A 17,562-nucleotide genomic window follows, 5' to 3' on the forward strand; every position below is an offset into this window, starting at 1 on the left:
CCCACATGCCAGCTAAGGTCAGAAGAGCTTTATTTAACAGCTGGTCTTATGTTTGTGACCCCTGTTGTTAATTGATAACATTACATTACATTAATTGATAACCCTGAAACATGCACTTGTTAAGGTACAGAGGCAAATTTTGCAAATATGGCAGTAGCCATCAATCAGCTTCAGATAAGATATACTTTATTGATCCCAAGTTGGAACATTTGCGTTACATCAGCATGTGTAACGGTTGTAAATATGCAGTGGTGTTTATTTGTAAATCATTTAGTATAATCACACAAATTCTGTGTTTTATATTTAACAATTCTGTGTTCTTTATTTATTGATTGTTCAATACCTGACAAGGCCGGAGATGAAATATCTACATATATCTTATAAGAGTATAATACATTATGTATACTATCAGTTAAAATAAGTGCTTCAACATAGTTAACATTGCTGGAGGTATGCACAAATATTGATAGATGTCTTGTAATGCACTATTGAGGAACCTGCGACCCAAGTTTTTCATTCAATGCATAACTACACCATAGTTGTGTAGGCCTATATGATATGTCAATAAACCTTAGAAAATCTTGAAATCTTGAAAGGGATGTGCAAAATAGTCATTATATACAATCTTTAATTAACTACTAGTAGAGAATAACGAGTAATGAATATACTTTATAGGGATCCTATTAATATCTAATAATAAAAATAATGAAATTCAATAACATGCTTTAACCACTAGGTGTCCCTTTATATCAGCTGTGCACCTTTATGGTGTAAATATAGCCTATCTACCAATTGGATCAAATATAAAAGTCAGCCGAATTAGTGTTAATACTGCAAGGAGACGTATTGTGGGAAAATAAACGTAAGATGTTGTTTAATGGCTGATATATTTATGATCCACGTCACGTTTTCAGTTCCTCATGTTTGTCTAGAAGTCTTCTCATCAGGGCTCTATAAATACAGAACTACAGCAGATATGTAATATTTAATGCAGCCGAACCGTGTATTACATTGCCGTTATGTGATGACTTTCAAAGAGAAAAGCAAGCACACTCGGAATAAAGTATTATTTTTTTTTTTTTAAATGTTTTCGGTCTGTTTCCGGTATTTGTTAATGACGATGTGCTGTGAGATGTGAGACTGGAATTGCACAGGGGAAAATAACGTAGGCTATCTTTAGATGCGGATTTTGTTCAACTAATATGTTTGCGCTGTGGACCAACACTATACGTTGACGGGGAAGGGGGTAGCAATAAAGATAACACCATTAAACAGTTACACAACATAACAGAAATAATATCGATAGCAGCGTCCCTAGCAACCACCTTGGTAACAATGAAAACGTTCTATGGACGCAATTTCCTGAAGTAATCTTCGTAATAACTAGCAAACTAAAGATCATGTACATCCACTGCACACATAATCTGAAATAACAACTCATATTTCTCGCAACAAATGACTTCAAAACGCATTTTAATGGCCAAACTAACTTTAAAATAGGCATTTTCCACCGAGAATAAAACGAAGTTCGGCCATGTTTTTTTTTCTGCAGGGAGAAATTTGAAGACGCCAGCCATTGGAATGAATGGTGAAAAAAAACGGGGTTTGTCAAACAGAGCACATGGTGTAGTCCAAACGATAGCTGGGGATTCTGGGTAGTGTAGTGCCATCCTTTACTCCGAAAAAATATTTGTTTCTCCGAATCGAAGGGGAAAAATACAAAAGCATTGCACACAATTTAAACCAATCAATGTTGTGTAATTAACAAGGATAATCTGGTGTTTTTTAGTCGATGAGTAGTGCAGATATCACTGTAAAATCAATCGACAGTAAGGGGAATACTTACTTCCGCGTGTACAATTCTCCGTTATCCAATGAGAATGGACGCTCACATTGCCTTTAAGGGCAGCCGACACAAACGAATGCCGTGCTTCCATGAGCGTCAAATCCCGCCGTAGATGGGAATAAATTGCAATCAGTTGAAAGCTATTTGCGTCCCTTTATGAAGCTGAAGGAGCCTAGGAGCGTCACAACTGCACGCCAAGGACACTGACCAAACGTCGCTCCTGGACGATTATGGAGTGAGAGTGTGTTGTGTGATCAGCTGTTTTAGCGCAGTTCTCCAGTGAAGGGGGGGGGGGAGTCTCCCTCCGCAGCCGGTTGGCGTAGTTTTGGCACAATTCCGTTGTACAGACCGACGTTAACAGCAGCCCTGTCTGTGCACACGGAGACCGACTCTGTCGTCCGGTGATCTAACCGCCTTCTGGAAAAGCTTCACAAGTAGGTAGGTATGCAAATGCGCTTTGTGACACAAGTGACGGTACGCCTTTCAGATTACGCACATAACTTGCGTACCAGTTGTGTGCACCCCTGTACTACAGAAAAGGTATTCTCCGTCCTGCAACAACACCACGCCGTTATCTTGATTCTGATTGGCCAGAAGACATTATCAAAGATGTTCTATTGAGAAGACGATCACTACGTGACAAAAGTTTTCAAAACCGTTTCTGGTCTTCGGTATTTCCAGACAAGTGGCTACTGAAATCAATCTTACTAACTGCTGTCTGTGCAATTTACTCCGCGCGAGTTGGCAGACTTTATTTTGCTTAGTTTAACATCATTTTTCATGGTGGGGCTAAGCCATTTCTTGGTATGGGTGTAGCCTACCCCAGCCATACCCTGGCGCTGCCACTGGCGGGCTATTCTGCACATGCGTTAAATGCGTTAAATATTTTTAACGCAATTAATAAAAATAAAAAATTACCGCCGTTAACGCGATAATTTTGACGGCATTAATATATATATAATATATATATATATATATATATACATACATCATGCACTCCACTAGGCTGATAAGGTCCATGATGGCAGTGTGGTTGTTTAACATCGCACCATCATGATGTTTTACACATTTAATAGTTGTAAATCATGCTTAGGGCTGATATGAGCATGGGATAGCATTAAGGACACACGCACAAAAGTGTAACTGGAATGTGACTGTAGATGTTCTCAGCCTCAAGGGGGAACAGCAGTGTTGTGTTTTTTAAAAGTGTTGAAAGGTTCTCAAAAGTTCACCCTTCATCCTGTGGGAGTTTGTGCTGGGCAGTGTGTCATGTCTTGGACTGAGAGAAAGAGGGAGAGAAAGATAGAGGGATGTAGTGGTGTGTGTTTGGGAGATAGAGGAGGGGATACGAGGGTGTCTCTGTGTGAGGCGCTGCACCTGCTCTGTGTCTTCCATTACACACACATTCTCTCTCTCTTTCACACACACACACACGTATATGGAGCTGATGAACATGGTTGCTCCTGGCCTTCGCTCTCCCTCAGACAGCAGGAAGCTTTGCTTGGGAAATTAACTGTCTGGACAATCCCCACTTTAATGTATTCATTGTGCAAATAACCATGGCTCTCCATAACCTCAGTTCATGGTCTCTCTGTGGCTCCCTGGTTTGGGATTAGAACCAGATTTTCTGATTTTATCCACAGCCTCCATTTTACACAACCTCAGGCTTCGGGTTTAAACGAAAGAAGTACAGTCCCAACCTCACATCTACAGAATAAATATGATGGCTACTATTATTTCTTTACTCATGCTTAGCAGCAAATAGTCAACTGTTTGAATACAATAATTCAATTCAAACAAAACTAAAACCCAATTGTGTTTCTCCCTTTTAAACCACAGAACATTAACTGTAATTCAATTTATGAATGTTTTAATATATAATACAAAATACATTTGTTTTATTAAGTTAAAAAGGCCTTATCTCTCTATCAGGTAACAAATTAAGTGATTGAGCAGCACAAGAGACATACAGGCAGAGACACAAAAAGAGTTAAAAAAAAGATCAAGGGAACTAGAACACTAACAAAGATGAAAAACAGTAAGATAAAAAACAACTAATCAAATAAAAAGGCTTCACGCAATGGACATTAACCTCTGCATTGTCTCTTTGTTACAAACAATATGAATTACTTTATTTTACTTTGTTGCAGAATTCGCTACACATTGAAGTCCCTCCCTATCGGAACCAAAGACTCTCCACTCCGGTCCACGTCAACTTCTACGTCTGTAATGGCAAGAGGAAAAGAAGCCAGTACCAGCGCTTCACCTACGTCCCCGCCAATGGTACGCTCTCCTCCCCATATATATTTACTGCTGATTAAAGTGAAAAAATACAACTTTGCAACATTTCCTTAGCGAGGCTATGTTTTACTCAGAGCTGCCAACAAAACATTACACTTAACTTTTGCATACCAGAGACCTTAGTACACATTTTCTGTCTTAAGATTTTTGTTAGCAACAAGGCTGCTAGCAGCTAACGCTAATGTCCAAAGCAAGACACCAACTGAAACTGTGATGTCAGTGCTATAATGAAGGCAGAATAAACACTTTTATGAATCATTAAGTAGGCAGGTTTGTGCTTTAATGATCTAGCTTATTAGATAAAAACGTTTTGAATCACTCCCCCTCTTCATCTTTTATCCTCTGTCAACGGGGCTCTTTTGGCGGGTATAGTTCAAACAGTTAACGTTACTCTACTTTTTCGATGCCTGGGGTTAGCTACTGTAAGGTGTTTTATTAAGTTGTAAGCTTTTTGATGAGTAGCCTCTTAGCAAAATGCTCCCAGGTATGCAGTGATGCCATGTAAGCGTCTTTGGGTTCAAGAAAAGCGCTATAGAAATATAATTTATTATTATTATGTATGTGTCTAGGGCTTTCATTGTGAAAGGGAGATCCGGACATGGAAGGAGACAGAATTGCATTGTAAAGAGAGGCTTACACTGATGTCATTATTCTATAGCCATTGCCTTGTGCAATCAACATTTTCTTCATAATGATGGAGCAAATTTGTTTTAGCTATTGCCACTTTAACTACAAATAATTCTATAGTCTTCTAGCAAATGTTGAATATCATGTTCATTTTGAGTCAAAGCATGAAGCTGCTTCTCTTGTCTAACTTACTTTTTGATGAAATTGCACAATACAATAATAATAATAATAATAATACATTACATTTATAAAGCGCTTTTCCTGGTGCTCAAATCGCTTACAAGCAAGTAAAACAAAAATAACAACAAAAGTAGAAAGTGTTAGGAGGAATAAGGGCAATGGGTTAGTTGATTAGGAGTTGAAGGCAAGAGTGAAAAGGTGAGTTTTGAGGGATTGTTTGAATGATGTGAGAGTGTTGGCGGATCTGACGTGGCTGGGGAGGGGGCTCCAGAGTGTGGGGGAGGCTGCTGCGAAGGCCCTGTCACCCCAGGTCCGAAGCTTTGTCCGGATGGGCTGCAGTAGGTTGATGGGTGGGGGTGTGTCGTTGGATGAGGTCACAGAGGTAGGGGGGGGGGGGCAAGGTTGTTGAGGGCTTTGAAAGTGAAAAGTAATATTTTAAAGGCAATGAGGTGTTTGATGGGGAGCCAGTGGAGGTCATGGAGGATAGGGGTGATGTGGTCGGAGCATCGGGTGGAGGTGAGCAAGCGGGCAGCTGAGTTTTTGACATATTGAAGTTTTTTTAGTGTGAATGCAGGTGATCCAAAAAGTATGCTGTTGCAGTAATCCAGTCGGGATGTTATAAAGGCATGGATCAGAGTTTCAGCAGCGGTTGATGAGAGGGAGGGTCTAATGCGGGCGATGTTCTTTAAATGGAAGAAAGCGTTTTTTGTGACCTGGTTGACGTGAGGGAGGAAAGTGAGGGTGGGGTCGAGGATGATGCCAAGGTTACGGATGTGAGTGGAGGGGTTGACAATGGAGCCATCGATGGCAAGAGAAAAATCTTGGGTTGAGCGGGTAAGTGAGTTTGGGCCAATGATTATAAGTTCCGATTTGTCCCAGTTAAGTTTTAGAAAATTGTTTTGCATCCAAATTGTAATGTCAGTGAGGCAGGTGCTGAGCTGGGAGTGTGTGGTTGGAGAAATTGATTCTGTTGAGAGGTAGAGCTGTGTGTCATCAGCATAACAGTGGAACTGGAGTTGGTGTTGACGGAGGACAAACACCTTTTTGAGCTGCCCCTCTATGGGACGTCCCAACTTGGGAAAGATTGTATTGTGATAGTCAGCCAATCCATAGCAGCCATAGCCTCTTTCAGTAAGGTTAAGAATTGTGCTAAAATCTGGTAAAAACGAAAAACCAGTGTACTTCATGAACATTAAATTGCCGTACAAATGTGTGCCCAGAATAAGAGGGAACCCCCTCATTAACTCTAAGCCTTCAGCACATTGTCACTTATTCTTTTACTTCACCACTCTCCGTCTGCTCTTCGCATTTCGTATCCCAGACTAATTAGAAACATTTCAGCCAGCATTTTACATCTAAAGTCGAGAACAAACTGTTTGTATTCCCCCGTCTTGTGGTTTGCTAGGGAGGAACAAAGCAACGCTATTATTCCTTCATTGTAAAAAATTAAAATCTATAAAATCTGTTCTTTTCCGTACCTGTACACTGCAGCGAGTGAACTTACGAGGGCGGGAAGAGAGGCCTGGGAAACGTGTGTTATTTGAATAGAGAACCTGTTGCCAAGCTAAATATAAACACTGACCCACCAACTGAAATGTAAAAACCACTTGCTAATTACGCTCCGGGACTTGGAGAGAAAATTCAGTGGGTGGTTCAAAGCTGTGATTCAAGTGGACTGGCCCAGCCCTGCGCGGGGGCGACGGAGTGCCCCGCTGTGAAAGTGGACCATTGTCCTCAGGATGCAGAGAGTGTGAGGGAGGGGGGAGACAAGGGACGGTAGTCTGGTCAGTGTCTCCTAAAGGGTGAGTCAGTACAGAGAGACATCCACATGAACTCTGTCTTCAGAAAGTCACCAAGAAAACGACAGTGTTATATTAAGTTTTGGAAATTAAATAAGTAATATACTTGGAAAAAATGTAATTTAAAAAAAGAAAATAATGCAAATATGAACTCATTAAAAATATAAATAAAAATTAATAAAAAATGATTCAATAAATTGACTTTTTATCTTTTGACTTTAATCTTTGCAATATAATTTGGAGTGAAATATTACAACACATATTTAGAAGTTATATAATAATAATATATATGATATATATAATAGTATTTAGTGACTTATAAATCATTATATAACTGTGTTACAGGATAAGATACCCAGCAGTATTTACTATAATAGAAATGAGCTCCACCTCTACCAGCTGCAACATTAAATGTAATATTAGGTATATAAAAAGTAATTACTTTTGAAAATTCACTATGATAAAAAGATTTAAAAAAGCAATTCACCATAATGAGTACTCAGAGGTGGAAGAAGTATTCGAGTGTAAGAATACTCTGTTACAAGTTCTGCATTTTACGCAGTAAAAGTATTAGCATCAAAATATACTTAAAGTGAGCACTTTTAATTGCCTTGTGTTGAAAAGTGCTATATAAATAAACTTGCCTTGCCTTGCCTAAAGTAGCAACAGTAAAAGTAGTCATTGTGCAGATTGGTCCATTTCAGAATAATATATATGATGTGTTTTATAATGATTGATCATGAAAGTGTTCTCAGAGCTGGTAAAGGTGCAGCTAGTTTGAATGACTTTGTATACTGCAGGGTAGCTTGTGGATTTACTCCAGGTGGAACTACAGTCTGATTTAAGACTTGGTTATATTTCACATCATTCATCCACATCTGTGAAGTAACTAAAGGTATTAAATACATGTAGTGGAGTGAAAGTACACCATGTACCTCTGAATTGTAGTGGAGTAGAAGTACAAAGTATCATTAAATGGAATAACTCAAGTACAGTACAAGTACTACCAAAATTGTAGTACATAACTTGAGTAAATGTACTTAGTTACTTTACACCTATGTGAGTACTTTAGATGTTACATACTCTTTTTGTATGGTGATACTTCTGTACTATGATAGTATAAATATATACTCTGTTACAGTTGTAGTAAAACAGTACTGCTACACTTTGTCTACATCTCAATATGTTGTATAACCACTGGTGAAAGAAACACAGGTGGAACAAAAATCTATCTATTTTGCAATAATGAAATGTAAATGTATTTCACTGTTCCTGTTTTTCAAATCACATCACTTTCTTGCCGCAGCAGGTGTTACAACACAGCTCGCAGAAAAACAGCAGATTTATTTTGGGACATACACACACGGCTGATTTCCACACTCCGGAAACCCAGGGCCACGCTGCTTTTTGTGGCTACACAAACGTTTGCACTTCTTCTGTGCCCTTTCTGTGCATCTGCCCCCCCTCCACAGACACACTTCCTCCAAACAGCCAGGAATAGGGGTGCATGTGCTATTTTGGGACTGCGGTCTGCGTAGCCATCTCATCGCAGTTCAGAGGCTTCAGAGAGGCATCACATGTCTTAGTTTCACTCCTTTGAGTCTATTCATCCACTTATTCTGTAGGGTTAAAAATAACTTCTTCAAGAGACTTCCCTAGGCAAGCAAAGAGATGCAGATAAACAACAAACAATTAACAAAGTGTTTCAGTAAAATACAAGAAAATCGTTTTTTGTTACAGTTGCTCCATTTTAAATGAGAAAAAGACATGTAAAAAATCTAACAATTATATGTATTTACCTAAGCAGTGACAGTAAGAATATGCAATAAAATAAAGATATTTAAATAAACAAAATATTTTAAAGTAAAATGTCCCAAAAAAGAAAAAGAAATATATATATATTTAAACCTAAAAATAACCTGCATCTGGGTCCTTCGCATGGGACCATTTGTCGCATGTCACCCCCTCTGTCTCCCCCTTTGAACACTATCACCTCAATAATGTCACTGGTTGCCAAGGACACCATGCACTTCTTGAAAACTGTAATACCATTTTACAGTGGTGTATTAGTATTAATACAAAAACAAATCCTGCATTGCACTGTTTAAAAGGGTTTTGGCTGCTGATGGAGAACTGAGCACATGCTTCCTATTATAATCTAAACCAGCGTCACCACAAAAGAGAAGAAGAAACTGATCCAGTGATGTGATGAAGCTCAGAGTCAGATTGGTGCTGTCGCTGTCTTGTAACTGGACTAAAACGCTTGTTATATAAGATTAATGTTGTGTCAGATCTGCTGCAGACACATTTTACCACATTTTAAAACTTGGTGTCCAACATGTGTCTTCTGGAATCTGGACAGGAGGCCAAGTCGCTGGTGACTAATAACAGCCCGCCTCATTTCAACTCCACTATCCTCACACACCCTGGAGTTTCCATCTTGTCTTTTACATCTTTGGTTAAGGAAAGCATGTGGATGTTAGCACCAGTGCAGGATCCAAAGAAAATAGGCATTTTATTATAGAAGCAGCTGGATGCTTCTGGTGTTGATGACTCATCCCTTTTTTCCTGCTTTTTGTGAATTTTTTCAGCGTAGTGGGAGAGCTGGGGCGCAGACACAGAGTCTCATTGATGCGAGTGTTTGTTTGGCAGCGTGTGTATCCTAGCCACAAACCCACTCTCTCGCTCACACACGGCTGGAATATGTTTACTCATTTAGCTTCTCCTTCTTCTTCTCTCAGTTCCAACGATAAAGACGGAGCCGCACGACGACTACGACGGCCCTCTGGTGCATCAAAAGCCATATTTCCCCTCACAGGTCATGACCCCCATGGTGACCTCTGACCTCAGGCCATGCGTGGTGGGCGGGGCTTACTCTGTCAGCCAGCAAAGATTGGCAGCCAAGCCCTCGTCCCTGCCTCCCTCCGCCTCCCCGGGCCCCAAACTGCACGACCTGTCGCCCCCGCCCTTCTCCAAGTGCCTCCCTGGGGGTCCAGCTCTCCAGCCCCCGGGCCAACAGTCCCCTGTCCCCCACGTCTCCATCATCCAGGAGACCCCCGGGCGCTACCAGCCCCCCATCCTCTACCCTCCCAGCAGTTGCTCCTCCTCCTCCTCCTCCTCCTCCCCCCCCCACCTCGCAGGCCTCCACCCCGACTGACGGCCCTTTCTCTCCGGCCCTGTGCTTGACCCCCGTCCCCCAGCCGGGGAGTGGCAACACCAGCCCGGCAGCGCAGCAGCACCCCAAGGTGCCACAGAGGGGGCGGGGCTCGCTGCAGGAGGACGGCAGCCCCCCCCCGCTGGCTGTCAGCATCAAACAGGAACCGCAGGAGCTGGACCAGATGTACCTCGATGATGGTCAGTGAAATTATTTTTGATCAATAAACAAATGTAAGCCTTAGTTTCTAACACGGTGCTCAAAATTATAAATCAAACTACCCACTTATTAAATAAACAAGACTGTTTTATGGCCTCCAGCACAAATTGATCATAATATAAGTGCTGAGATATTTGATCAATATCATGCAGTATGACTCACAAATCACTTTGCAGGGAGTTGAAACTTAGATCCACATTTGGGATACTCCTACTATCTTTATGGTTGATGGTTGATTACATGAGAACATTGATTCTATAGCTGGTTAGCATAGCTTAGCATAAACAGGGAAAACAGCTCCTGGCTCAATCTCAAGGTAAGAACATCCCCCTAATCAATCAACCAATCAATGTTTATTTATATAGCCCAATATCACAAATGTTACATTTGTCTCAGTGGACTTCACAGTTTGTACAGAATATCAGTATGACAATACGACACCCTCTGTCCTTAGACCCTCACATCGTACAAGGAAAAACTTCCAGAGAAAACCCCACAGTTTAAAGGGGAACATGGGAGAAACCTCAGGGAGAGCAACAGAGGAGGGATCCCTCTCCCAGGACGGACAGACGTGAAATAGATGCCGTATGTAAATCGAAAAGATAATACATTTACAACATAGGTAGACCGAATGTTTGGAAATGCATGTGTCTGTAATAAGAAGATGAATCCACGAGGATGTCAGCAATCTTGTGGGAGCCATCAGTGAAGTAGTATGGTGAGAGTCTGGCAGGACCGCAGAGACAGGTTCAGCCACGACTCGAAGTCCAGGACTCAGATCCAGTGCTCAGGATAGAGGATCCAGGACACACGACCACAGCAACATGATTAGCCTCGACTCAGGATCCCGGCGTATATATGGACACAAAAAAGAGATTTGGGGGAAACTGGGTTAATCGGAACATGAGAGTACACAGGTACAAACAGCCAAAAAGACGGAGTAAGGTGCCCCCCCCAATAGTCCAAGCATAGCAGCTAAACTAACGTGTCTACATACATGCACTCCCTTAGGATAGGTTGAGGGAAAAGGGTAGCAAGTAAGAAGTAGGAAACAGAGGTGGAGAGGCACACACAGGGAAAAAGGTCCCCATTGGAACCTGAATTTGTCAGAGGTAGAAGTGGGTCAGTGACTACATTCCACACTCCCCGGCCGGGCTAGGCGTTCTCTGCAAAGTTTTAAATATAAGATCTAAGTTTTTAGGATTTAAGTGAAAGAGTAAGAAATACTCAAATGTATAGGTGAAGAGGCACAACGTATCTACGTCAATGCACTCTTATTAGATTATTTTTATTTTATCACTATAAGCTTCATCAAAAAGGAAGGTCTTAAGCGTACTCTTAAAAACGGATAGGCTGTCTGCTGCCCGAACACAAACTGGACGCTGATTCCACAAATGTGGAGCTTGATAAGAAAAGGCTCTGGCTCCCATTGTACTTTTAGAGACTCTAGGAACAACCAACAACCCTGCATTCTTGGAACGCAATGCCCTAGTAGGACAGTAGGGTATAATGAGTTCTTTAAGGTAAGATGGCGCCTGCCCATTAAGGCCCTGCCCCTGTCACACTGTCCCGAAATTGACACCCGATGGACACACGAATATGGAATTGTGAATTTCGCACGATGATGGCCCCGAACCACACACGAAGGCAACATTTACATTACATTTAAGACATACAACTGCAATGAAAGTACCAAAAACAATTATGTTACAGTACTATGATACTGTACTGATATCTTCAGACTTTGTTCTTTACTTTATCCGTCGTTATATGTCGAAAATATTACGTTTTCTCCGTAATGTTGTTTCCATAACAACAACAACTTCCTGTCAACTGTCCTTCAAAATAATATATTATATCCTTTTTAGTTTCACAGAACACAAATTGGGTTATTTACATAATATATTTACATGATTTTGTTGTGCAATAAAACAACCGATGGACACACAATAAAGGAAATGTTCAAATTCGGCTGTGATCGTAGCAACATCGGGCCATACGTGAGGGCATCTTAAGCCATCGTATGACCGCCGGTGGAGTTTCTCAGGCTCCGGCAGCAACTTCGTGAGCGGTGGCAAAATCTTTGGCATGCCTTAAAATTGCCGAAGGACCTTGCGAAGGTTCATTTTCGTGTTGAATTCGTGTGTCAATTGTGCCCTTCGTAAGGCCATCGTGATGGCATCTTGTTATCATCGGTGCCATCGGGCATTCGCCCCGATCAGAGTGAGGGTGAATGCACCGATGATAACACGAAGATGACACGATTTGACAAGATGCCCTCACGAGTGCCTTACGAGCCGAATTTGAACATTTCCTTTTATCGTGTGTCCATCGGGTGTCAATTTCGGGACAGTGTGACAGGGCCTTTAAGGGCTTTGTAGGCGAGAAGAAGAATTTTCAATTATATCCTGTGTTCTATAGGGAGCCAGTGTAAGGCAGCCAGAACAGGAGTAATGTGGTCCCTTTTCCTAACTCTGGTTAGTACACGAGCTGCAGCATTTTGAATCAGCTGAAGCGACTTGACTGACTTCTTGGTACACCCTGATAATAAGGAGTTACAATAATCCAGCCTTGAAATGCATGGACAAATGCATGGACTAGTTTCTCTGCATCGTTTTGAGGTAAGATATGCCAAATTTTGGCAATGTTGCGTAGATGGAAGTAGGGGGTCCTTGAGATTGATTTTATGTGGGCGTTAAGGGACGGGTGGCGCAGTGGTCTGTGCATCCGATCATCAGATCAAGGGGGAGTGCTGGGGAACTCCAGTTCGAAACCCGCTCCTGCCGCCACTGCGTCAGGCCGTTGTGTCCTTGGGCAAGACACTTCACCCGGATTTGCTCCTGTGGGTAATGTCCACAGTACATGTATAATACTAATGTGTACCTGTAAAAGCGCCTCGATGACCTCGAGGCGTGAAGATGGACGGTGTGGCGCAGTGCGCTGTGCAATGATCATCAGATCAAGGGGTGAAACCCGCCGCTGCTGCGTCTGTAAAGCCGGTGTGTCCTTGGGCAAGACACTTCACCTGAACTTGCTCCTGTGGGTATTGTCCACAGTATCTGACCATTGCATGTATCATATATGTGTAATATGTGTGTATATGTAAAGCGCTTTGAGTCATTGATAAAGCGCTATAATAAATGTAAGGAATTATTATTAATTATTGTTAAAGGATAAATCCTGATCAAATATAACACCAAGGTTCCTTACAGTCTCACTGGAGGCCAAATTAATGCCATCCATAACTAGTATATCTTTAGATAGTTTGTCTCGTAGATTCTTCGGGCCGAGTACAATAACTTCAGTTTTGGTCGTGTTTAACATCAAAAAATGTAAGGTCATCCACGTTTTTAAGTCCTTGAGGCAGTCTTGAATTTTATTTAGGTGATTGGTTTCATCAGGCTTGATGGATAAATATAGTATCATCCGCATAACAGTGGAAATTTACAGAATGATTCCTTGTAATATTGCCTAGCGGAAGCATATATAGTGTGAACAAAATAGGTCCAAGCACTGAGCCCTGTGGCACTCCATGGCTAACTTTGGTTTGCATGGAAGATTCATCGTTGACACCCTAATAACACCTCTAAAGCTCACAGATCAACACATTAGTGGTTAACCCGTACAGTCTTATAAAGGGTACGAAAAACAGTATGGGTTTTCAGCAGGGTATCTAACGTTTAGCAAAAATTAAAGATAAATATTTACACGAAATATACAAGGTACAGTACAGTATAAGTACAGTTAAACATAAAATACTGGGATGAATAAAATATATGCTGTAATGGCATTCATAGTGGAGAAAAAGTGTTACTTAGACAGAGTTAGGGTTTATGATATTAACTTGAACAAGATTTGCTCAGATGATGTGCAGTAATATAATGCATAGTGTCTATATGGAGGGGGTAAGTGGGGTTCCTAGACAGGTAGCAGATTGTAAGAAACACCATTTCAACTCATTTGACCTGAGAAGGCGGATTACAGGAGATGATAATGCCGTTTTATGGAAACAGAATTCAGCCAAGATCTAGTTATACTCTTCAGTCAGTGTTTCTGTTGGATAGCACGCTCACTTGTCTTTATTGTGAAACCATGATAGTATTGTTTGTGTCAGTTACAGGCCACTGTGGGAGGAGTAGATTTATGTGAAAGTGAAACTGTACCAAAAGGTTTATCACTGCTGTTGGGAGTCTTGAATTATATTTCTTTACGAATTCTATATCTTTTGTGGTAATACTTTCCCCTTAGAGCTTTCTTCGTCTGTATTTCTGAGGTTACTGCATGAAAGGAACCTGGTGGTCTAGCGTTTGATATATCTGGCTTCAGACCCTGCAATGAGACAAGCCTGCCTGAAGCTCCCTGATCATGAATTCGGTTTTTTGTGAGCCCCTATTCATCTCACAGAACCAACATTATGATCTCACTGCTCTGGCCCTCTCTCTCACCGCTGAGGTTCTGCGCTGAAATAAATTGGATAAATGATCTTCCTCAGGGTAAGAAGAAACAGTCCTTGGCTGTGTGTCCTGTAGAGAAAAGGGGTGCAGTAGATGAAGCAACCCTAACCAGCAGCTATCAGCGGAGGAGCAGGGGGGCGTCACCAGAGTCTGGCCCGGCTTCCTGGGGACGGAGAGTGAGTTGTTGGACTGCAGACTGTTCCCATGCCACTTCCTGTGAACAGTCTGGGTAAATACATTAGCACTTGTTAGCCCCGTCTGCGGGGGGATTTGGCTGGCTCGAGCCACAGATTTGATTATATCCTAACCGGTGCTCACGGCTATTCAGGGGTTTATTGGTTAAACCAGGTGTATTTCAAGTAAATACATCTCTTAGGAACGTGTTCCACAAAAGTTGGATACATGGTTCCTCTTGGCTCCTTCAGCTCCTTAGAATCTCGCAAATTTGAGGAAAGAAACAAAGGCCTTGAACGTTTTGGAACAAAGTCATAAATAGGCTATTAAAAAAAACCTTGAAATTAAGTTTTCTGCAAGAAAATTTTATTTCTTTTGATCTTTTTTTCTGTGAGCCTATTTCAAGACTGCTTATCCAGTATTGCTACAGTACCTTTTATTGATCTATGTCTTGAAATATGCAATGTTAGGCTTTAGAATCTCAGGCAATTTGTCCTTGAATAGTCCTTAAATGTCATGCCTGGGAATGTGGTGGGAACCGTGTTTATAGTATGCGATGCTACCATAACGTAAATGGATGTTGAGGAGCTGAGCCCCAACTACATTTGTTTTCATTGGCAAACTGATGGAAGTTTTACTAGGCATTCCATGCTTAATGTGGCTTCTAACTTCATTAAAACTTTTGGCAGAGTTTGAACTTTATGATTCCTGGCCTCACTCAGGTGCGGTGTTGCAGTCATTTGAAGTTGGCCCTGCTCAATATACATGTTATCTAAGCCTTTTCGGAGGCACTGACTGTCTATAAACATAGAATCATGTTTATGTGTTTATGAGATTGAATTGGAGTTATTCCAGAATACAAGATTTATCATGGGCATTGTTTTATTTAATGTAGTGCATTCTCAAGAACCAAGCAAGGAGCTATATTTTGGAGAATCCGGTGTAGCAGATATGTGCCCATCACTTCCTTTTCCGTGGGTCTGTCCAATGAACAAGTTATGATGCTAGAATGCAGTTAGAGTTGCAAAAAAACATATACAAGAGGATTTTTTCAGAAGAAGCCAAGTCACAAGATAACATTCCCCTAAAAAAACATAAAAAGTGATTGTCAGACAATATCCGATGAGTTCGGAGATTGCATTTTTGCCAATGAATTCCACCTTCTGCTTTTCACATCCACTGTCTATCTGCATTTAGCCATAGCTTGCTCCAACATGATTGGTCAACTCGAACAACAAATGCACTTCAGAAAACTTCTAGTACCAACATCTTGTTGTCTTTGCCTTCAGAACACAATTTGACGCAAATAAAGTACCTTAAATGCATGACTGTTTAACCACTTATCTTGTGAAGTAGCCGTAGTAAACTTCAATTATTAATGAATGTGATATCCAAGTCCCACTTGAGCTTTGTTGTTGCCCTTGGTAATCAGAGCTGTTATCTTTTCCTGTTTGTGCAGCCCTTTTGATAATTCAGGATCTTCTTCTGTTTCACGTTTCTAACCCCGTCCCTTTGGAGCCTACAAACTGTCTGCTCGTGGAAAGTCTGACTCCCTGTCTGGCCTCAGAGCGGAGGTTTAGGCTGCAGGGTGCTCAGTCTGAAGTCCAGCGCTGCTGAGGCTGCCAGAGATGAGGTCCGGCCACGCTGCCATAAAACTTGCTGACTTCAGAGGATTGCACGCTTCCCTCTGGCTCAGAGAGTCTGGAGAAGGGGGCCAAAGCCATACGTTATGCTGCACAGTAGTGTGCCGGAGACTTTAGTCAGCGGTGAGGTAACACGAGCAAAATGTGCATTCTGAAGTCAAGTGTGAGCCAAATAACATTACGATAGGCTTTTTTATGGCGTGTTGTGGCCTTGTTAGATGTCAGAACAGTACGATTGATGAGCAGAGGCTTCACAGGATCATAGGAAAGGTATTTGGGAGTACATTAGCAGGAAGGCTCTGCCTGAAACTGATTTTATAAAGGAAAACTCATATAGTGCCTCAAATAACTTACAGCCAAAACGTGCAAAAAGAAGCTATAGTTAGCATTAGCATTAGTATTTTTGGAGGAAATATTGTACTGGTTTACTGCATTTTCTTCAACATCTGCTATGTGTTCCGAGTTAGTTATAGTTGCATTTCTAAATAAATGACTGGCCATGAAAAAAAAACACAAGTATGATATAATGCTATGCAACACTGCATGTGCGTGGGAGAGAAACTCGCTCTGGAGAGAACTTTGGGATTTGAGCCTCTGCAGACCATTTACATGCACTAAAACCTATATAACACACTACCCCCAAAAGCATAGCAGGGCCTCTTTAACTAACACATGGATACAATAGAGAAAATTGATAATATAACACAATAATATAATTGACATTGGTGCAAGAGTTGGAAAGTGTACAGTATGTCAATGACACATTGTTCACAAAACTCTTTTTTTTTACCACATTGAGCTTTCTGTCTTTCTTCGAGTCTGAAAGAACATTTTTATTATAGCCATAATTCGCTTCTCCATTTCTATTATATTTTTTCTTAAAGCCTACAACATTTCCAAAGAGCAATTGTCCACAGACATTTTCGCTTTAAATAATAATAATACCTGGTTTAAGGAGGAACTTGGCAGAGTGTGTGGTGAACTTCAGATCTGCAGTAACCCAGTAGGAGCCTCATTATGAGGCCAAGAACATCTCGTGGCTTGTGGTCAGGAATTGACGTGGCGGTAAACGGGGAGGGGGGCCAGGGTTTCTCCTCTCCTCCTCAGCTTTTTTCTCTCATTGTCTCAGCTCCTGTCCCTGATGTTCACAGCGGTGTTGTGTTGT

The 17,562-nt window shown here is 41.3% G+C and overlaps 1 protein-coding gene across 1 annotated transcript in view; it reads left to right on the forward strand.

Annotated features, from left to right (window-relative positions):
- The window catches only part of nfatc1 (nuclear factor of activated T cells 1), a 61,788-nt gene that overhangs the window by 35,848 nt on the left and 8,378 nt on the right, over positions 1–17,562 (forward strand). Inside the window, 3 exon segments of the mRNA XM_034236045.1 lie at positions 3,997–4,129; positions 9,495–9,865; positions 9,867–10,107. Coding sequence (XP_034091936.1) covers positions 3,997–4,129; positions 9,495–9,865; positions 9,867–10,107 — 745 coding nt within the window.

Source organism: Gymnodraco acuticeps, unplaced genomic scaffold (assembly GCF_902827175.1).
Source record: "Gymnodraco acuticeps unplaced genomic scaffold, fGymAcu1.1, whole genome shotgun sequence".
NCBI lineage: Eukaryota > Metazoa > Chordata > Actinopteri > Perciformes > Bathydraconidae > Gymnodraco > Gymnodraco acuticeps.